Genomic DNA, 21,370 nt, shown 5'->3' on the forward strand with positions numbered 1-21,370 from the left:
TTCCAAGGGATTATAAAATAAATGCAATAATTACATTTATTATATAATTACAGAACGCATGCTACTGTCCTCATCGATCGACGCTTGAATTCATCACCTTCTCCTTGTCACAATCTTCGGACATAATAAGTCTACTATAGATAAACTATACTTTTCAGAGACATGGACCATGAACAAGAGAGACGCGAAACGATTGGAAACGCTGGAGATGTGGTGCTGGAGACGCATGGACAGCATAAGCTGGACACTGGAAAGGTCAAATTCACAAGTGCTAACACAGGTTGGAGAGAGTCACCAAATCCTGAAAAGGATTAAATTTAGACGCCTACACTGGCTGGGACATGCTCTCCTTCACGGCGGATTGCTAAGAGATGTGATGGAAGGCAGGATAGAAGGGAAAAGGCCCAGGATCATATCAATCTCAACGCTCTATCAAGTGACACAGAATGTACCAGCTATGACCAACTAAAGAGTAAAGCCTAAGACATAGATGAGTAGCGGCTGGTCAACATGGGGGCGAACCAGTCTTGAGACTGATGTACCATTGATGATGATAATAGGTAGACATTCTCCTTCAATATCTTGATTGTCACTAATGAAGAATTGTTACGCAGTAACCGATGATATAGAAGCCTTAAATTTCACCCTAAATAACGATTTTTTAAATTTATAGGTTATATTCTTTGGTTAGCTAACGACAATATATATATTTATCTGCCATGGGGGGGGGGGGGACATTAAATTACCCCTTCCTGCTAACCAGATCATGGCCCGCCGCTCTGTTTCAATGAGGAGATTTCAGTAGGTGGTCGTAGAAGACCTGGGCAATGTTGGAAGCTGTGCATGTATGCGCTGTGAACTTAAATTGAAATCTATTTCTGCGTAATGCTTGTTATGTGTAGTGCTGCCATCTACCGTCAATTTTTCTAACTATGAGTGAAGTGAAATTATTACGTTTGTGTAGTGATTGAGTAACTGTGGTTGTATGACCCACAGTTAGGGGTCCCAGTTAGGTATTTGTGAATATGGTAAATCGTCAATTAATTACTTACAGCATATACTCATGTATAAGCCGAGTTTTTTTGCTGAAAATTAATTGGGTTTTTTCTATTGGGGTTCTGTAATTAGGGGGTCGGCTTACACACGGGTCAGGTTTTTGAGGAGAAAATATCAACTCCCCACTTCGTGTAGTTACATGGCCTTCGCACAGCTAGCTTGAAGATCCGTAGCTCGATTTTTGAGTGATTTTTGTAGCTAAAGATGACGTTTTATTTACCTTCCAGGTGATTCCAAAGTGGTAATTTTTTTCCCTGTCGTGATCGCCCATCGGTAATCACTGATCCATTTGAAACGGTGGTTCTCAAACATTTGTGTGCTGCGGCTCCCTCGCCCTAGTGGACATGTGTCCGCAGCTCCAAAATCAAAGGAAGAACCGCTTCATGGTATTGAATTAACCCACACATTAATATGCACAGCTCACCGTGACGCCCTTGATAATGGTTGACGACACACCTAGGAGCAGCAAGGCACACTTTGAGAACCACTGTGTTTAAAACATTACAGTTTCATGATGTATGTGCCGGCAAAAATGGGAAAAGATTTGCATATGAGATGCTTCTGTACATGGTAATTTTATCTGACATTTCTCTCAAACTTCAGTCTAGGATGGTAGATTCGATCAGGGATGTTGATTATGTTTAATAATGTTGATGAATGTGAAAAAACCTTACATTACAATACTGATTATAATTTATACATTTTTATCCTTATGACACGTATTTTCATGGAATTTAATTTTTATGGCAAAATATGTGTAGTGCCACCCATCACGTACGGAAAAAATAAGTGGTTGAAATTTGAGTGATATTTCCGTATGATTTCTTCCATATTTGCCATACTTGCTGCCTTCAATCGGGAATTATGCATAATCACCGGTGAAAGTGATAAATGTAGACAAATTTATCAATCTTACCGAGACGATTGACAATTATACATAATAATCGGCAATTATGTATATTTATCGATTTACCGTAGCGTATACTGATATTTATATGTTACGGTCTCGATGTTTCCCTCAAAATTACATCTAAAAATCCGGATTACACGCGTATACGAAGAGTAATACAATTGTGTATTACAACATCATCTCTCAAGCAATTCAGAAAATTACAAGACCGAATTGCATTCTTTGATTGATTGGTTTCTACGGAAGAAGAAGAGTGTTCCTCAACTATTATTGTTTTCTCTTTTATGAAGAAGAAACAAAAGCTATACATTAAAGAGAATAAGAAATGAAGATTGATCTTTTCTTCATACTATAAACTTCATGTCTCAATTTTTTTTTTGACTATAAATATTTCTTTTCTGAACCTTGAACATATGAAATATTCATACCCGTACGTCGTGGGTGAAAGAGCAGCCATATATATTTTTGTCTTGTTCGAAGAGGCGGTTCTCGATATCGTCATCGTAATTCATGAATGTTTTATCGATATGGTTCATACGTTCGTGAATATAACAAGAACAAATGTTCAAATGTGGCGTATTTATTTTCTTCCCGTGGATATACTTATTGATACATTTGTTGCAGTCACGAAATATGGCAGCATTTTATGATTGAAGCTCTTTTTTTGCTTCGCTGTACCAAGTAGGTATTTTAAATATTTTTCTAGTATAAAGTCTTCAATAATTAATCAAGAAATTGTATTTATGGGGAAATATTTCGTTTTCGCTACAACTGTTTCTTTGAAATAGGCGTCATAGGTGACTGATACGAAAAATGTTCGCCCCTTGTTCCCATACTGCGACGCATTCAGACGTCAATGTTCTCGGGAGGAATTTTATAGAATTCTAAGTACAATGAACAGAAGCCTCAAGGGGGATTTCCTATCTTTTAACATGGTGAAAAACTTTCTTATGTAGAAACATTGTTAGAAATATTTATCGGGATTAATTTCAAATTTTTACCGCATATATATTTGATTGTGTATACTGTCTTGCCAGTAAAAAAATTATTTACATATCCCTAATACTTAATATTTTACAAATTTTCAGAAAAAAACACATTAAAAACCGCTTGCTTGCATAGCATCAATAAGAGTGAATAAAAATAGATTCAGAAAAAAAAGGAAATTGTTCAGTTCATAAAATGAAAAAAATTTGATATCCATTCATAAATACGTAGGTTATAGTTTGTTTTCTTAACTTAAAAATTTAAAACGTAATTTTGAATAAGGTTGAGTCGATAAAATCACTCAATCTCTTTCTCAGCATTTTATGAACAAAACAGTTTTCTTTATTTTAAATCATTTTTTATTCAGTTACATTCACTTTATGCAATTTTATCATGCACGCAAGTTTTTTTCGATGCATTTTTTCTTTCAGATTTGTAAAAATTTGAGTAGGGAGATATGCAAATTTTTGTGCTGGAATAGGGCAATACACAATCAAATAGATGTAGTAAAAATTTGAAATAAATCAATGGGTAAATAATATTTGTAATAATATGTCTACATAAGAACGTTTTTTTTTTTCATGCTACAAGGTAGAAGACCCTTAAGGGAAGTATCTTTCCCTCTCATTCAGTCTTAAGAAGTAATTTGTTGAGCGAATATTCGATATATTCCTAAATAAAGGAGTCACAATGGTTTAAGTAAACATAATATAACGTGGTCAATCCATAGCTTCAGGGCAGTACTGGGATAGTTGAGAGCAACCAACCTGTTTCTAAACCGATTGTTTTTGGTACTACAGTTCATGGCGTTGAATTTGATTGGGACTCGAGGTTTCTGTTAACAATAATCGATGCGTAACTACATCCGAAACAGTTTGAGAAGCTAATAAGATGACCATATGTCCAGTTTGGTAGAACGGGATGTCTGAAAACCGGACAAAGTCGTTTTCCTTCCCACATAACTGGTAGCAAAATGTTAAACCATCTTTTTTTTTATATTGTTCTAAAAAAACGGATTTTTCCCCCTTTTAGCTACGAGGAAAATGCATGCAGGCTCTGAGTCCAGAACAGACGAAAAGTGGATGTCAGTTGATCGCTGAATGCGTTCGTGGGTTCGCTCACAATATCTGACGTGAGCAGCGTCGCGAATCGCATGCGGCGGGGTAGGAACACGCTCTGCGGACGTGCAGTCAGCCATCACGATACTCATTGAAACAGACAACTAACTGCTACACGTGCTTACTACCGCAATAGCGCTAATTTAGCGTTAATTTAATACTTAATGTAAGCCTCAGGGGCACCAAATTGCTGCTTGCGAGATGTTTATGGTGCTCTCTGGGGTAGGATGTAATTTTTTTTATTGACAGAAAATGAATGCTCCCTCCGGGAAACCCTCGTATGGGGAATCATAGCCACCGGGCCGCGGTAAGTTACTTATAGATCCTCTGAGAGTCTTTCAGGCGAAAACTAGCGAATCTAGACAACACAAAGAGTTTTTTTTTCTCTGTTACATTCATTTGCCTTCGCTTCGTGAACTTCGTTACACAAGCTGCTTCACACGTACATGGATAATAGCGGTTACTATGTCACGATTTGAACATTGTGAAATGAAGGAAAGACAAATTTTTCTGGATATTATGCCGAGGTGAACTCGGAAAGATAAATCAACTTGCCCCAGCCGGAAATCGAACCCGGTCCTCTTGCGATCTAGGCAAGCGAGATATTCATACGTACCACTGGAGACACGATCAATCCTTCCTTATTTACGCGCTGTAGCGCAGGCATAATATCTCCCCCCCCCCCCCAACTTCAGAAAATAGTTGAAGTAGTTCCTCCTCCCCCAGGTGCCAGCAGTAGCGAGAGTGAGATGTTATTTCTCATGTTTCTGATTTTTCTCTCTTGAAATACATCATCTCACTCTCGCTCCTGCCGCCACTTAGGGGCAATTTGCTGAAGTTAAGGGAGGAGGGGTACTATGCCTGTACTTAAGCGTCTTACGCCCCAGTGCGTTAAAAAGGGAGGATTGGTCACGTCTCCAATGGTGTATATGAATAGCGCGCTTGCCCGGATTGCAGGAAGACTGGGTTCGATTCCCAGCGGAGACAAGTTGACTTTTATTTCTGAGTTCACCTAAGCATAATATCCAGAAAAAATTGTCTTTCCTTCATCTAGTTGGTCTGAGAAACATGATCTCACTCATACAGAGTACGGAAATGTTTGGCAACGGGAGGGGATTCACGTAATCTCGTGCAAAATCTTGCAGACTTGCAGACAGAAACAAAACACATTAAGAAAAGTATTAGCAACTCTGGAGAAATCAGCTGAATTTTCCCTTTTAGAACTAAACAATTTTTCGAATTGGAATCTATTCCCGGTTGGTGTGTGTGTGTTGTAGGAGAACCTTCCAAGTTTCTACAAGAAAAATTAATTTTTCGTTTGAAGACACCATCTCTTGCCAACTCGTTTTGAAGGGGAACTAACACTAAATATCTTTTAAGGGATGTTTTCTTGGCCCGAAATATACTGAGAAATACGATTTTCTGAATGTTATGCCGAAACGAATCTCCTGGAAGAAAAGTTATTTGTCTCTAGGAATGTAATCCGGGTCCCTTTGCATACCTCACCAGTGCGCTAACCAATACAACCCAGAGCCACACCTTTCATTTTTTACACCACGCATTATTGGCGTGAAGCACTGAGTGGAGAAAGCAGCCTTCCTTACTATCGCCACCTTTGGCGGAAATAGCTGTAGTTAACTTTTTGCGATCTAGAGGGTTTTCCGGTGAATACTTCTGAGGTCCGAACACAAGGGGCCTCCTTATTATCGTAAAGGGCCGTTGTAACAAAGAAGTATCATTGTCTCCTGTTTCGGACCCATGTCGATAGGACCGCAAAAGATTAATTGAGGCTCCAAGGTCTCCACTCGGCGCTCCACGCTAATAATGCGGTTATAAGGAAATGAAAAGTGTGTTTCTGGGGTGTTTTGGTTATCGCATTTGCCCGATACGCAAGAGGACCCGGACTCGATTCCCGGAGGAGACAAATCATTTTCCTTTCAAAAAAATTATTTTCGGTATATTATCCAGATTCCTATTTCTTACTAAATGTGTTTCTTTTAAGAATATGGTTCTGTAACAACTCAAAGTGCTACTCTCTCGTGCGTAGTTCGAAAGTTATCCGAAAACAAAGCGTATCCTGTCAATAATGGAACACGTTGCACATGCAAAATATCTCATTAAAAAAAGTATAATGTAGTACAGTTAAATCCCGTTTTAACGAATACTTTTATAGCGAAAATCTCGTTTTACCGAAAACGTTTCCGATCTCCCAGATAAGTTTACATAGAAACAATGTAAGAATCTGGAATTCATTTGTGACGAAATTTCGTTATTACGAAGTGTTTTCTCCGGTCTCTTGTAGTTCGTTATAACGGGATCCGACTGTAGTAGAAACGAAGTAACTGGAAATAAAAAGAGAAAGAAAGTTGGTGGATAGGAAGTTTACCTCTTTCTTATTGATACAGTATTGCTCCCTTATGTCCTCCCTGGAGTAGATGGGATGGCCTTTCTTATTCCTCGTTAGGATTAGAGAGATGCGATTCTTTTTCACCATCTCATCGTCCGAATCGTAAGTGATTGTGTCCGCCGAGAGATCAACTTGAACACTCTCGTCAATGAAATCAAAGGAGGACTTCACGGAAACGGGTGTTTCGCCTCTCAGGCTCTCGAGGGTGAGGCGGGAATTTGCGAGAGATCCAGCTGCAAATAGACATCACACACAAAACATCAACAAAAAACCCAAGAAAAACTAAAAATGCAATTTTTTTTTTCATTTCGACATTTTCTCGTAAAATCGTTCAACAGCAAGAGTATTTTATTGATGTCCTCTTTATATCTATTCACATATAAAGAGAACGTGTTATTTTTCTTGAAGCTCATCTTCAAATGGACGTATAAAAGATAATGGTTTCGTTGTAAAATGATTCTCTCGTCACGAATGTTATATAAAAATTGATCAAACACTTTTCAAACATTTGTGAAATAATTTTCGATTGTGGTTTCATTTGTGTGCGGAAAGTTCATCTCCCACTATTCACCACTAGGAAAATTTACTGACATGCAATTTGTAGACAAAGTGATAGTAAGTTAGTGAGCAAGTGAGGATTGATTAAGTGAGTCATGAAGTTAGTGAGTGAGCAAATGAGCGAATGAATGAGCCACTCATACCGTGACTTACTCGGTAACTCACCTACTCACTCTCTCGCTCAATCACTCACTCACCCAGTCCCTGGATCACTCATTGGTTGTATTTTTCGAGTTTTATAAAAGCAGTTTTACAAAACTGAAAAAATGCAGCCAATAAGCGTATCGTTTACAACCAATAGGCTTATTTGTTATTTCTTTCAGGTTTAGTAAAACAACTTTTACAAAGAAACACAATAGTGTAATCTCGGCCTTAACAATGTGGAAGTTTCACTTCTATCACACGAGATTCTCACACATTTTTTTTTTAGCAGTGAGAAATAACTTTATTAAAAAAAAATTACTCAAAATTTGAAGGATTATTTTCGCTGCGCAACAAAATTTTGAGGAATAAAATTGAATTTTGACGCGTGAATCACATGCATCTAGATGCGTTACGGTGAACAATGCTCTTGAGTTATGGTTCACGACCCAAAGTTTGATTCACAGGGGCTTCCGAGATGGGTCGTATGAATCCACTCACACAGTCAGGCAATTTTGAGAACAGTGTTATCCGAAAATATAATTTTGAGAGTAATTTCACTTCTGCTCAACATTGTAGGGGTATTTTTTTTTTATGAATGAGAAATAACTTTATTAATAAAGACTTACCCAAAATGTTTTGAAGGAGTATGTTCACTCCTCAACGGAATTCGGAGGAGTAGAATTCAATTTTGACGTGTCAATCACGCATCTGTTAATGCGCGTTAGTGAACACTGAAGACACTGGTTCCAATTCCGTAAGACAGATGTGGCATATTAGAAAATATTGGTCGTAGAGGTAATGATTCTTTTTATTACCACTTTTTATCTACGCGGAGTGAAGATTCCTGTTCCGTGAAGTTCAGGAGGTAAAGTAATCACAGGAAAATTAATGACGTAGATAGTTAAAAAATTATAGGCGTAGTATTTGGATGTGTGTTTACAAAACAGAAAATGCAGATACGCATCACCGCAATAGGATTGGAGACTTTATTGTATTTATCAATTCTAGTTGAAATTTTACAGCGCTATCTATCGACATTAAAAAAAACTTATTACTGCATTCAAAAATGGATTCTGTAATGATTCAAAAAACGATCACTTGTACAACTGATCTAGAAATCATTATCTTATGTTATATTAGTATTAAAATAAAAAAATTGGTTAGTTTGATTAATATTTTTTTTAACAATGTCAAGAAAGTTGATATACACACGAGAAAAAAAAATTTATATAATTTTTTTCTTTCAATTTATCTAACCCTATGCTGTGCGACGCTATGCGTCGGAATGTTCGCGTTTTACGGGCCAGTGAACGACACGGGGAGAGAAATTGTGGTATGGTGCTTTGGCGGCTCCCTCCAGGGAAACTGATACGGAGGAGCGTTTGCGAATGTAGGAGAAATGCAACCACATTCAACGAAGTCGATGCGGTCGGAAGCACCCATGGTCAGACAACGCGTACCTAGATCTGTTAGATTGGTTTCTGCTGCTAAAATGGCAGGTTATTACAATTTAATTCAGTAGTAGCTCCTCCTGAGATGGGTTACAGCATTTCCAAGGTAGATATAATTTGTGCCCAACATCGCAAGAGCGTACCTTGAATATAAAGAATCCGGAAAAAAACATCGAATCTCGGATAAAGATGCGAGCAGAAAAAGGCCCTGAACAAACGGAACCACCGACGCGACGGCTGACAAGAATCCTTTAACGATGTAAACGTGCAACCAGTGCCTCAAATTACTGCAGATTTCAGCTTTGGCGCATCAAGAAGTGTCAGCAGGCGAACTGTAAAACGGTCCCCCTCTTGATATTGACTTTCAGAGCCGAAGGTCCAGTCGAGTACCTTTGATGACTCCTCCTTCTAACCTGATCAAGGACCACCGCTTTGCCTCAGTGAAGACATAAAGGCAGGGGTTGTGTGGAGGAAGATCCGGACAATGCTGGAAAATGTGCGTGTATGTGTTGTGAACCTAACGTGAAGTTTGTTTTGTGTAATACCTTCGATGACTACTACTACTACTATACTTAACCGTACATGCACCTGGTACACATTCCTCTATGGAATTTCACACGAATCGGCACATGCCGCAAATTATGCGAGTTGCGCTTGTTTTGTGTCCGTGCTGCCATCTGCCTTCCATTCTCTGAAGTAAAGATGGAAATGTTTGAATTTTCATGTTATGTCAATATCGTGTAATACCTTTGATGACTGTGAGGCACAAAACTATGTGCCTCGCTTGGGCTCGCCTGCATCGACATTGGACTGTTGACGATTGGAAACACATTGCCTGGTCTGATGAGTCTGTTTTCAGTTTTATCGGGCTGATGGACGATGAACGTGTATAGAGAAAACTCCATAAAACCATGGACCCCACATCTAAACAGGAGATTGTTGAAGCTGATAGAGGCTTTTCCGCAGTATGGGAGGCGTCTAGTTGGCATGATATGGGGCCCCTGATAGGGCTGCAGACGATTCTGAATGGTGACCAGTAAGTAAACATCCTTTCCGATCACTTATACCCATTCATGTCCTGCGTGTATTCCGACGGACTTGGACAATGCCGATAGGACAATGCGACTACCCTCACACGTCAGCAGTTGCTCCAGCAACACACTTTCGACACATGAATTGAGCATGTGAGGGTAACTTGGAACATGATGTACGAAATCACCTCGCAACGTTTTGCCATTGTAAACTAACTTGCCTTTAGGATACCGTCACACATTAGTGAAGTCCGTGTCACGTCGCGCTGCAGCAATTCTGGATGTTCGAGTGGGTACCTACACGATATTCAGGTGGTGTAGCAGGTTTTCCTGGCCCTACAGTGTATTTACTCATTTAGAAAATAATTTTTTGTTGACCATTTCAACGGAAATAAATCCAATTCTTCATACACGCTTTTGGTTATTACGTCGTATTTTAGAGCCCTAATTTCTTTGTGATTATGTATCAGTGGCATATGAGATAAGCTAAATAATAATGAGAAAAATTAAAAGAATCACTGAGAGCTCCGGAAAATATATTCAAATTTTAAGTGTAATCAGCCGAGGGCGTAAATTAAGAATCGCTGAATTTATCCTTTTCAAAGGCAAGCTATTTTGCATATCCAGCTTTTCATTGACGGAGAAAATTTCAGCCTATTCCTCTAAATTAAATTTATAATGGCTCTCATTTTGGCGTTTTCTCCTCCTACCGCAGTGAAATTTTCTAATCGAAAGAGGGTGAGGCTTTCCGATTATTTCCTAGTGACGCCATCAGAAATACCTTCCATGATCTGGAAAAATCGTTAAATTGAATACTTGAGGATAGTGTCGATATATCAGGGGTGCACAACTTTCCGCCCGCGAGTCAAATGTGGCACGCCGATGGATTCAATACATACACGAGCTGAGCATATTTAATTCACAGAAATGCGAAATTCATACGGGATGTCGCCAATTAGAGCCACCTCGTTGGGCATTGTGTCTGCTGTGGGATTTGCATTTGTAAAGCCAAAAAATTTTCATGTCACCGCAAAAGAATTGTCGAATTCAAGCGAAGATGCCAGTAATAGGCAAAAAATCGCAAAGGCCAGTGAAGTCGCCATAGCAGTAAAAATATAAAAACATTGTTGGCACATACAGCCAAAAAGAAGTAAAATTCAAACCGAGTTATCAATTACCGCCAAATAATTGTCGAAAAAAAGACGAGTAATCCACCAAAAAAGTATGTTTGACAAATACGTTTAATTAATATATATCATTAAAATTAATCATTAGTGAGTCATAATTATCATAACATAGTTATAATTCAAGAAATTAAATTCCTTCATGACTTATAACTAAGGAAGAAACTTAATTTCTAGAATTCGAAAATTCTTCGAAGTCTCGTTGAAAATTATGGGAAGAAAGAGACATCTTATAAAATAGTTGGGACGGCCGAAATTGAAGTGAGAATGTCCCGTAAAATACACGTCACATGGACAGCCTACATATAAGTTTCTGGCCCACGAATGGTAGAAATAACGCATATCTGGCCTGCGGACTGAAAAGTTTGTTCACCGCTGGTCTATATCGTATAAATATTAATTATTTAAAGCACAATTTTAAGCCTTAAAAATATGTCACGCAATGGTAAATTCCATTTTTTATGCAAAAATGTCGATACATAAAAATATTGTACGGAAAATTATTCTTCCATAAAATTTACTGTGGATGAGTACCGTTTAATCAGCAGATATTCGAGATTCCCTTGGTGAAACGCTAAGATTATCAAAGACTTACGAGTAAATGACATCATGACCATAGTAAATTTTGAAATACTTGAAATAGTTTTAATAACATTGCATTTTAGCTGATGTTTTTGGAGTGCGAGAGATCACAAATACATCAGCTCAACAATTGAATGTGTTTTCAGCACTTTATCTGTGATGTTGACCGAGATTTTGCAATTGGCACATTTTAGTAACAAAAATTGTGCTCTTGTTTTTGCCGCGTTTCTTCTCACCATTGGAAGTTTAGTGAACTATATTTATAAACTAGCTATAATACCAGGGTATTCTTCAATTACTGGAAGGATTGAAGAAGTGGCAAACCATTATAAAAGAACGAACTGTTATATACTGCCAGCCTTAAAGAAGTAACAAACCATTGTAAAGGAGACAAACCATTATACGTGTCTGAAACGCATTGCTAGGGAACCACGTTAACCAAAGTAAACATTTCGAAATGTCCGTCGTAGAGGTATAGTTTCAATTTAAAAAATGCTCAAAAGGGGGGTTCAAAAATGACCCTGTACCAGTTTTGAGAGTAAAAATAGTGTGTAAGAAAATAAAAAATCTAATTTTTTTTACGGTACCTCTGCCCCTCTAACTTCTAATTAGAAAGTTGCTGATCTGTCTAAGTGTGTGTGTAATATCCGCTGAGAAATTTGAATTGCAAAGTTGGAGAAAGTTACGAAAGAACAGAAAAAAAACTAAAGGACGACGCTCCTTTCCCTCTGTTCTCAGATTTGTTAATTCGAATATCTCGGCGAATATTGCACTTGGAAAACTGAAAATATTTTGGCCTCACGAAAGACAGGGCAACAACTTTCTAATTTGGAAGTTAGAGCACAAGGGCGCCGTATAAAAAATTATATTTTATATTTTGTTACACTGTATTTTCACTCTCAAAATTGGTACAGGGAAATTTTCGAACGCTTTTTGAGAATTTTTTAAATTGAAACTATACTTCTCCATGACAAATTTCTGATATTCTGCATCAGCACTTACAGGGCACCCTGTATATATAAATAATCACATTTGTATCATATACACCATATTTTTTTACTCAAATATATGATTTATATTTAAAAAAGACCTTATTATATTATTTTTCCAGTAATGATTACATTTTTGTCTTTGTAATTTCACCCTGTTTCGAGGTACAACAGAACATGCTTCACGGAAAAGATCGCTTGCTGTTCCTTGGAACATTTTTGAATTTTTTAAAAATCCATTTTTTACATGAGTACATTAAGAAAGAGAGGCTTAGCTTAAAACTTAATGACGTTTTTCATACGGTATACAGAAACTAAAATCGAATTTATTGAAACTACACAGTAAAAATTGACCGAGGGAAAAAAAAAGTTTGAAAAATAATGCGTTGAGATATCTCTCCTGCTATTTTGTTTTAGTAAATGTTTCTTTTAACTTAACGTCCGTAATTCTACGCTTGTACAATGTCTACCGACACCCCTTCCGCACATGCAGACGCCATTTGTGATAATGTCTAACCTACGGAATAAGATCCGCTATTCACTTCAAAACTACAAAAAATGTACCGCCGAACAGAGTTATCTCCAAATCCATGGAGTATACGGTATAAGTGTTATCTACGGAGAACGGACGTGATATAAACCATGTTCGGTGCAGGCGGTTTTCAACACTATACATGTATTTGATACAGAGAGTCACTTTCTTCGAGAACTTTCTCAATTGTTTCGCCCATTTCCGAACCCGGCCATCACTCATACATAGCTTTCGGATCATAAATTCTAAAGATGGATCTCTATTGGTGTCACATTTAATTATGGTCAAGAAGTTATTAACGGACTTATTTCACTGACGGCTACTCGGATTTTTTTTTTAAACATTTCCAACGTACCGCACAACGCACACACGCTTCTGACGTGATCCAAGGTGATGTCTATTTATGTAGAAGGGATGTCGGAAGACACTGGGCTGGGCATGTGAAAAATTACTAAAGAGGGTGATATTAAAAAATAAACTAATTGACCGTACATGTATTGTACCTCGTAAATATTTGACTGGGAAATTCCCAACGAATTGTTACATGCCGGAACGTGTGTTATGAGTATATGCGCAGAAAACCAACTTCAGCCGACCGCCGCAGTGCCGTTAACGGGGATAGAACCAGCACCTCCTAGAGATAGAAGGCCTCTACAGTGTTTGCGATAAACGTCATTCAGACTACCTAGCAGGTCTGTCACATTTTGAAACACAGCATCCTATTTCGTTTCTTCATATTTTGGCGTAGAATCTTCCTGATTGGCTCACAAATACTGCATAGTGATTGCATGTGGGGCATAGAAATCACCAACTCTGAGCCCCATCATTTTTCTTTTCCTCACAAAGATGATACTGGCACGAGCAGGGAATTTTTTTCCCTGAATATTCTTAGGGAAAACGGACTACTTACTGACGTCACAAGCAGACTGCGGAGGCTTTCTATCTCTAGGAGGTGCTGATCGGACCCGGCCAGCACGATGCCCATACGACCGTACTTTTGATTGCAGGTATTGAAATTACAAGATCGTTCTTTTTTTCGTACGTCAGGATGGGAAATGAAACAAATGATCTCGAAAATAACGAAAACATCGAAAATGAAAGGTATTTGATAGAACTCCTTTTATTCTGTCGTGATTCCGTAATAATGTGCGACATTAACCTTCACGGAATTTTATCTTTATATTTTCTCTTGTTTATTGCCTCATAGAAACCAAAGGTAAAGAAAAAGAACCGCGGGGATCGATATTTTTTAATCAACTTCAGTAAACACACCTTTCATATCCATCTGCCTTCGGAGAAACGTAATATCCCAGAGTTTTTTTGTTCTTCATTACATACTCAACATCAAGGGAGTTACAAGAAAAACCCGAATCATCTCGATCCGTGCAAATGAAGAAAACTCAATGAATATTCATGTTTTACCGCCAGGAGGAGGGCCTCGAATGAGTTACATTAGTTTCATTAAGTAAAAACGACGAATAGAAACACATATATCTGATATTTATACAAAAAAACTACAAAAACTCTATAATCAGTTTTTCTTAGCTCATAATGCTCGCAGTGTATAAGATAACACAACCCTAGTGATTCAACTCTGATAACATGTTTGAATATATTAATTCAGATGTATTCAAATAATAGTTTCCAGAGAATATAGGTCGTTGTAATTATATTCCAAGCTGCTTTTTTTGTTATGCAATACGATATGCATGCACTCCATAAATTTTTCTTAGTTTCTCCTGAAAATAATTAATTTTCTTTAATAAGTTTCATGAACTTTATTATATATATACATGTATATATTGTATTGCATAACAACTTTATTAGAATATAACCGTTCATATATTTTGAACTATTTGTTTAAATGCAGTATGAATTCAGTCTCACCGGTATTTATTTGATGCGGAAACGGTACAAAAATATCTTAAAACTCTATACAGTTTTGGACCCTATTGTTCTGAAAGATTAGAAAAACAATGATAGTTATATATTATTTATGGCTTGAACTTGTGGGAGAGAGAGGCTATCTCTTATCACTAAAAGACAATAAAGAATTCAAGACACGAAAAATCTATAATATAGAGGCTATAACATATGGTTAATATTTTCAATTTTTTTAAATGCTATTTTACAGCAAGAGTTCTCAACCTTTAGGAGAGTGCAGGCCACTTCATTTGTTTGAAAAACCGTCGCGCGCCACCAACTGACCCGTAGGTCACTTACGATCTGTAAATGATCCGCGGGTCACTCAAATAATCTGGGAATGTTTAGCGTGCTATATATACTTAAGTGATCTGGAACTGTGTGTAACATAAGTGATATGAAACTGCACCGAGGGCCGTTTGAATGCTCTGAAACTGATCGTAAGAAACATTAGTGATCTACGTGTTGTCGGCTGCTTGGAGTTATCTGGCACTGTGCCGTGTCGCTCTGTAAATATGCCTCTGCGTTCCTGAAGTGGTCTGGAAATGTGTCGAGGCCACTTGGGTGCTCTGGAAGTGTGCCGCGGAACACTCAGGTGATCTGTGAATATGCCGCTGGTCCCTCAAGGTATTTGGAGAGTGATGAAATACGTCGTGGGAGACTTGAATCATCTGTAAATGTGCCGCTTAGTTGATTTTTACAAAATTAGATTTGAGGACACGGGTCATATCAGATGAATCTGAGAGCCACATTTGGCCCGCTGGCCATGGGTTGAGCATAATGTTCGGCAGCATAAAGGAATTAGTTCAGGAAATGAAGCAAAGTAATGTTTATAATGGGGCTGTGTACATTATAAAAATACGAAATGCGAACAACAGATTTATTTGGCGTTTATTATATGTCTATTTTAATGACTTTGAATTTTTTAATTCTTTTTCAGCGCTATCTTTCCGTAGAATGTGGTACTAGAATATCCTTAACAATATTTTCGGTCAGATGTACTTACTGCACATGGAAATTTACAACCATTTCGGGCTTACGAGGTTTTTCCCCAGAACAACTCAACAAACTTGACATTTCGAGCTATTTCTACAAAATTCATATCTCCCCCCACATTAAATTAATAACTACTACTGCCAAACCCGGCACGCAGCTCGTAAACGTTACTCCGGGAAATTTCTAACGTGTCGGTGTTACGTGTAGGAACATGAACTCTGTGTTCAGAGTTATGTTTGTTGGTGCCGTCACCTATTTTCCGTATTTTGAAGTGAAAATGGCAAATACCTGAATTTTCATGATATGTATTCGTATTATTGAAGGCAGAGGCGTACGAAGGGAGGGGCACAAGGAATTCTCGTGCTCCCCCAAGACGATCGAAAATTAAAAAAAAATATTTTGAATATCTTTGTTAAATGATTAGATTTGAAAACGGAAATCTAATTATTTCACCGCCTCGCAGTTCAGTGGTTAGGGAGCTAGCTTCTGACTGTGCAGGTCTGGGTTCGAATCCCGGGTCGGGCTTGGATGTATACTAACACAAACAAGTTCCCTGGAGAGATCGTAACCGTCTCTTGAGAATACGTGATGATCACGTTAATGTCATCTTTAATCAGTTGATGTAAGGGGCCGTTCAAGTATTACGTCATCATCGATGGGAGGGGGGTTTCCGATTTGCTGACTTTTGATTACAAGAGGGGGGGGGGGTTGGATAATGCTTACGTCAGCAACCGCCCTTTATGAAAATATGAGTTAGGATTCAGGGGGGCAGAACTGATGACAAAATTTTGCTGACAAGGGGTGGGGGAGGGGGTTAAAAATGGCTAAAAATTTCCTTACGTAATACTTGAACGACCCCTAATTCAATAATTGCAAATGCTTTTTGAAGGGGTTGGTAACCAAGAATTTTCCGGAAGAAATCCATTGAGCACCTCCCACACCCGGTGCGCCTCCTCCAAAGGTCAATCCTGCTTGCGCCCCTGATTGAAAGCCTACTACTTAACCGCACATGCTCCTCGCAAACATTCCTCTGGAGATTTTATAATCAATTGTGTGGATTCCTGTAAGAATATGTTGGATACGAATACGAGTGACCCTAACGTATTCGTGTGGTCAGAGTTATGCTTGTCTCGTACTACACTGGTACTAACATCTAGCTTTTGTATTTTGAAGTGAAAACGGCAAATGTATGAATTTTCATGTTATGTAAGTGTCATTTGGAAGGTCTGCTTGCTCTCTGCGGCCAGACTTTTTCAAATGGGTGACCGGTTCGCGTTTCTTTCTCGAAGATGGAAAAATGCAGGGAAACCTGTTTCAGTAGACCACCGCTGTGCACGCATCTGAACTTGTCAGGCTTTGAAACCCTCCTCTACAACAGTCAGGACCGCGTGTTTGAGCACAGGGAAGGACATAGATAAGTTATTTTCTCATAAGTCCTAAGTTAAGGCAACCACCGATAGATGGCATCTGAATCTTTCTGACCTTCTGCCAGAAGGTCCCTTTGTGCAAGACGAGGAGAGAAGTATTGCATGACTTTCTCTAGAGAGAAAGATTTCTGACCCAACTCGATCGGTAGTAAATTGCTGTATGGAGAGATATGACCGGAGTTGGTGCGCGGGGAAGTGCGATTAGTAGTAGGCTTTGGACACATTGGCCATGAAATATATGTTACGGTAAAACGATTATCATACATAATAACTCGTTATTATTCGCACTTACCAATCGTCTTGGTAAGATTGATAAATTTATCGCTTTTATCGGTAACTAAGTTGGTAAATTTGATAAATACTTAAAATTCATCGTCGTGTTATGTATGATTATGCATAATACCTAATATAATTGGTGAATTTGATAATTATGAAAAAAGTCCAATTGAGTCTAGTACGCGTGATGAATATAGTCGAACCTCGATATAACGATATCGAACGATGACACTCCGATATCATGATACAATGCATGTATGAATTATCACGCATAGTATATCATATAGTACGATTTATCATGTTTACCAACGATGCGATGCTTGGGAAATATGCATAATCACCGATAAAAGTCATAAATTCAGGTAAATTTATCAAATTTACCAACGACACTTCAGTACTACGTATAGTCACTTTCTTTCTTTCAAACCGAGCAAAACTCAGGTCTATCGCCATGGGCAATTTACCACTCAGTGAGTTGTGCCGAAAGTGTAAGTGTATGTACCCAACAGTTTGTATGCGTATCTAGGGTTGTGTCTGATTTTTTAGTGCTGCCATCTACATGTCATAACTGAAGTTCAATGATTGAGTTGTTGCACCGTTTGTACTCCTGTTGCTCTCTGTGAAGAGACTTTTTAACGGGAAGAACGGCTCGCATTTGCGCCTCGAAGTTGGGAACCACAGAAAACCAACTTCAGCCAACCACCGCTGTCTTTCTTTCAATGGGCGATTTACCATCTAGTGGCCACCACTGTGGAACCGGTGGGGTTCGAACGCGAGACCTCGCGATGCGAGTCCGTCACTATGACCACTCGACCACCGCAGCGACATGCATAACCACCGGTAAAAGTGATGAATTTGGAAAAATCAATCAAACTTTACGAAATGCTCGGTGATTATGCACAATAAACGGATTCACCTTCTAATCCCGTTATAACGAACCCCAAGAGACCGGAGAAATCACTTCGTTATAGTGAAATTTCGTCATAAATGAATTCCATGTTTTTTCATTGCTCCTATGTAAACTTATCTGGGGGATTAGAAAAGTGCTCCTTAAAACGTGATTTTCGCTATAACGGTATTCGTTAAAACGGGATTCGACTGTATCACATTTACCGTAACGCCGAAATAAAATAGAATAAAAATAAAATGGCAAAATGATTTTTCGGAGCTACAATCACAAAAATAATAAACGGAACAATGTTGAGAGGTATAACGATCACTTATTTCTGTGTGAGTAAATCACTTCTATACTGTTGAAGTCATCGCGGAGAAGTTGAAACTATGAAACATTTCTATATCAAACGACAATATTTGAAATATAAATAAAATATAAATCCGAAGCAAAAAAGATACAGTAAAGGGGGCCGTTATCAACATCAATAACTACCGCCATTTACGGGCGGGGGAAACGATCGTTCCAAATATAACTTGGATCATATTTCTCGTGATCGGTTCGATGCATTACCACCGGTACCAGCTCCCGTCCACGTGGAACGTATTAAATTCAAGTTAAAAACTCATCATTCCGACGTACGAGAATCATAAACCAGAGGCGCATTTGACTTTGCTTGAACCATCAAAATCATAAACAGATGGTAAAAACACAAAGAAAAACGGTTATTGCCAGTAATAGGGAATGATGGTCAGTTTATGGGCAGTAGGATTTCTTTTTTTCTTCCGCCATTGGACGTCACGCGTGGCGTTGATCTGCTGTTACAAAAGAGTGTTGACCGCAGTTGTTAATGAAGTTCCATCAATTAAGTTTGAAGCAAGAGATAACGCTATGCTTGCATGATAGCTGTTTCAAAATACACAGCGTGTCCCATTTGATTCTTAAATACAGTCGAATCTCGTTTTAACGAAATTTCGTTACACCGAAGTGCTATCTTTTCTCCAGTCTCTTGGAGTTCGCTATAACGGGATTGGACTGTAGTTAAAAAAATTCATAAAAGGTGAAGAAGGAATTGGTGTGTTTGAATACGGTATTCGTAAAAAAAAAAGTTATTCGCTGGAAGGGGACTTTTCGTGCAGAAAACGTTCAAATTTTGCCGATAGAGGGCGCTGCACGAATGACCGCCAGGAATGATTGGACCTGAACTTTTCATCAATCTCTTCTGTGTCCGAAACGTTCGTGTGGCTTCAGCCTGCAATTCGTGGCTGAGGTAAAACAACTTCACTGCAGTACTTTTATCCACCAACACGTCAGCATCACAATTAAAAACCTCACATAAGTGCCGGAGCTAGAAAAATTCGGAACTAAGCTGTTAAAATCGTACACCCTTAATTTTGTAGGACTCTTGATTTTCATATTTCCAGTGATTTCCTATCGTGCAGCGTCCTCTAACAGCAAAAATTTCAACTAATAATTCTTTTGTACCGAAAAAAATCCCCTCTATCGTGAGAATAACTTTTTCGCACAAACCGCATTTAAATTTTCTAATTCCTTCAATGTTTATGAATTTTTGACCTATTTACGCGTTTATGCGACACCTTGTACATTTATAATTACGGATTTTGGTATATTTCGATAATTTTTACACATGAAAATTAAAAATATATATATTATCCATTTTCGTGTGTGTGTGTTCGTCTTTACTTTTTTATTTGTTAGAAAAACAGATTGCGCTTTCTCTCTCTCTCTCTCTCTCAAATAATATTATGGGTTGCACAAACTTGAACTTGCTGAGAAACAAATGCATAGAAACCAGCAAGCTAGATAGAGGCAATATAAACGCGAAGAATAATAGAATATATTGTTATATTTATATTTCGTTGAATTATTTTAAGAAATGTAAAGCATTGATAGTGATTCATATCGTTAATAGACGATTGTGCAGCATTCCACCCCAATCAACGTTAAGCGATGGGAGAAATTTGCGGATGGATTCACATCTACAGACACTCACCGTGTCGTGTCAGACACAGCAAACACTCTTTAACAGGAAACCATGAACGTATTCGTATCTACCGCAACGTGGCTGCGAAGGCGCAGACAGACATTTTTGTGTTAAAGAATGTTCTCCGTGTCTGTCACGATATGGCGGCGTGTATCTGCAGATGTGAATCCACTTCAATAGTTGACCCAACGGTAACGTGCGCATGTTAAAACTCGTTCTCCAAGAAGCACGTTTTGCCTATCAGACCCCAATAATCATTTTAGGCACATTATCAGAGTATGAAGAGCATAATCAGTTTCAAAGGTTTGAACAGCTGGCTGATGCGAAGATATATTTAGGAAAAAGAGAAAGATTCAACTGCCTTTGCGGGGAAATGAACCCACGGCCTTTCACTTTCCGGGTTAACGCCCTAGACTCAGTGTTTTTCAACCGCCGGGCCGCGGCCCGACCTGACATCACACATACGGGCAACGAGTGATCACATGTTTCATTTCTCCTCATTCATTTTCCATTGGTCTTGTGTTTGACCGGGCCTTCCCCTCACAAAAATGAATGAAACCGGGCTGCGGGCCTAGACCACTAGACTGCAAAGGCAACGAATATCTCAACTTTCTCCTAGGAGCTCGTGTGCACTTTCTTAAATCCTAAACGAATTTTCCTCCCTTTGAATTTTTATTCTTTCCTTAATATATCTTCGCATCAGCGAGCTGTTAAAAACCTTCGTATGGATAGAAGAGAGTGACATCATGCTCGCATAATCAGTTTGTTTACTTAATCAGTTTTAAACTTATCCGTGGTGATCTTCGTTCAAATTTTGATCCTTGTCCTCTTCAGCTGTTCTGTCGCATTTTAAACTGCGAGGGAATGTCATGACCGCAGATAATTACTTTATCACTCACTTC

General features: G+C 38.4%; 1 protein-coding gene across 4 annotated transcripts in view; it reads right to left on the bottom strand.

Moving 5' to 3' along the window:
• The window catches only part of LOC149081649 (uncharacterized), a 558,055-nt gene that overhangs the window by 82,786 nt on the left and 453,899 nt on the right, over positions 1-21,370 (bottom strand). For all 4 annotated transcript variants that reach the window (XM_089237063.1, XM_089237062.1, XM_089237066.1 and 1 more), the window contains one exon: positions 6,458-6,711. In XM_089237063.1, coding sequence (XP_089093189.1) covers positions 6,458-6,711 — 254 coding nt within the window. The remainder of the gene's footprint in view (positions 1-6,457; positions 6,712-21,370) is intronic.

This window comes from Pholcus phalangioides, unplaced genomic scaffold, assembly GCF_987345545.1.
Source record: "Pholcus phalangioides strain wild (caught in Gottingen) unplaced genomic scaffold, Ppha-v1.0 ptg000009l_1, whole genome shotgun sequence".
Classification (NCBI taxonomy): Eukaryota; Metazoa; Arthropoda; class Arachnida; order Araneae; family Pholcidae; genus Pholcus; species Pholcus phalangioides.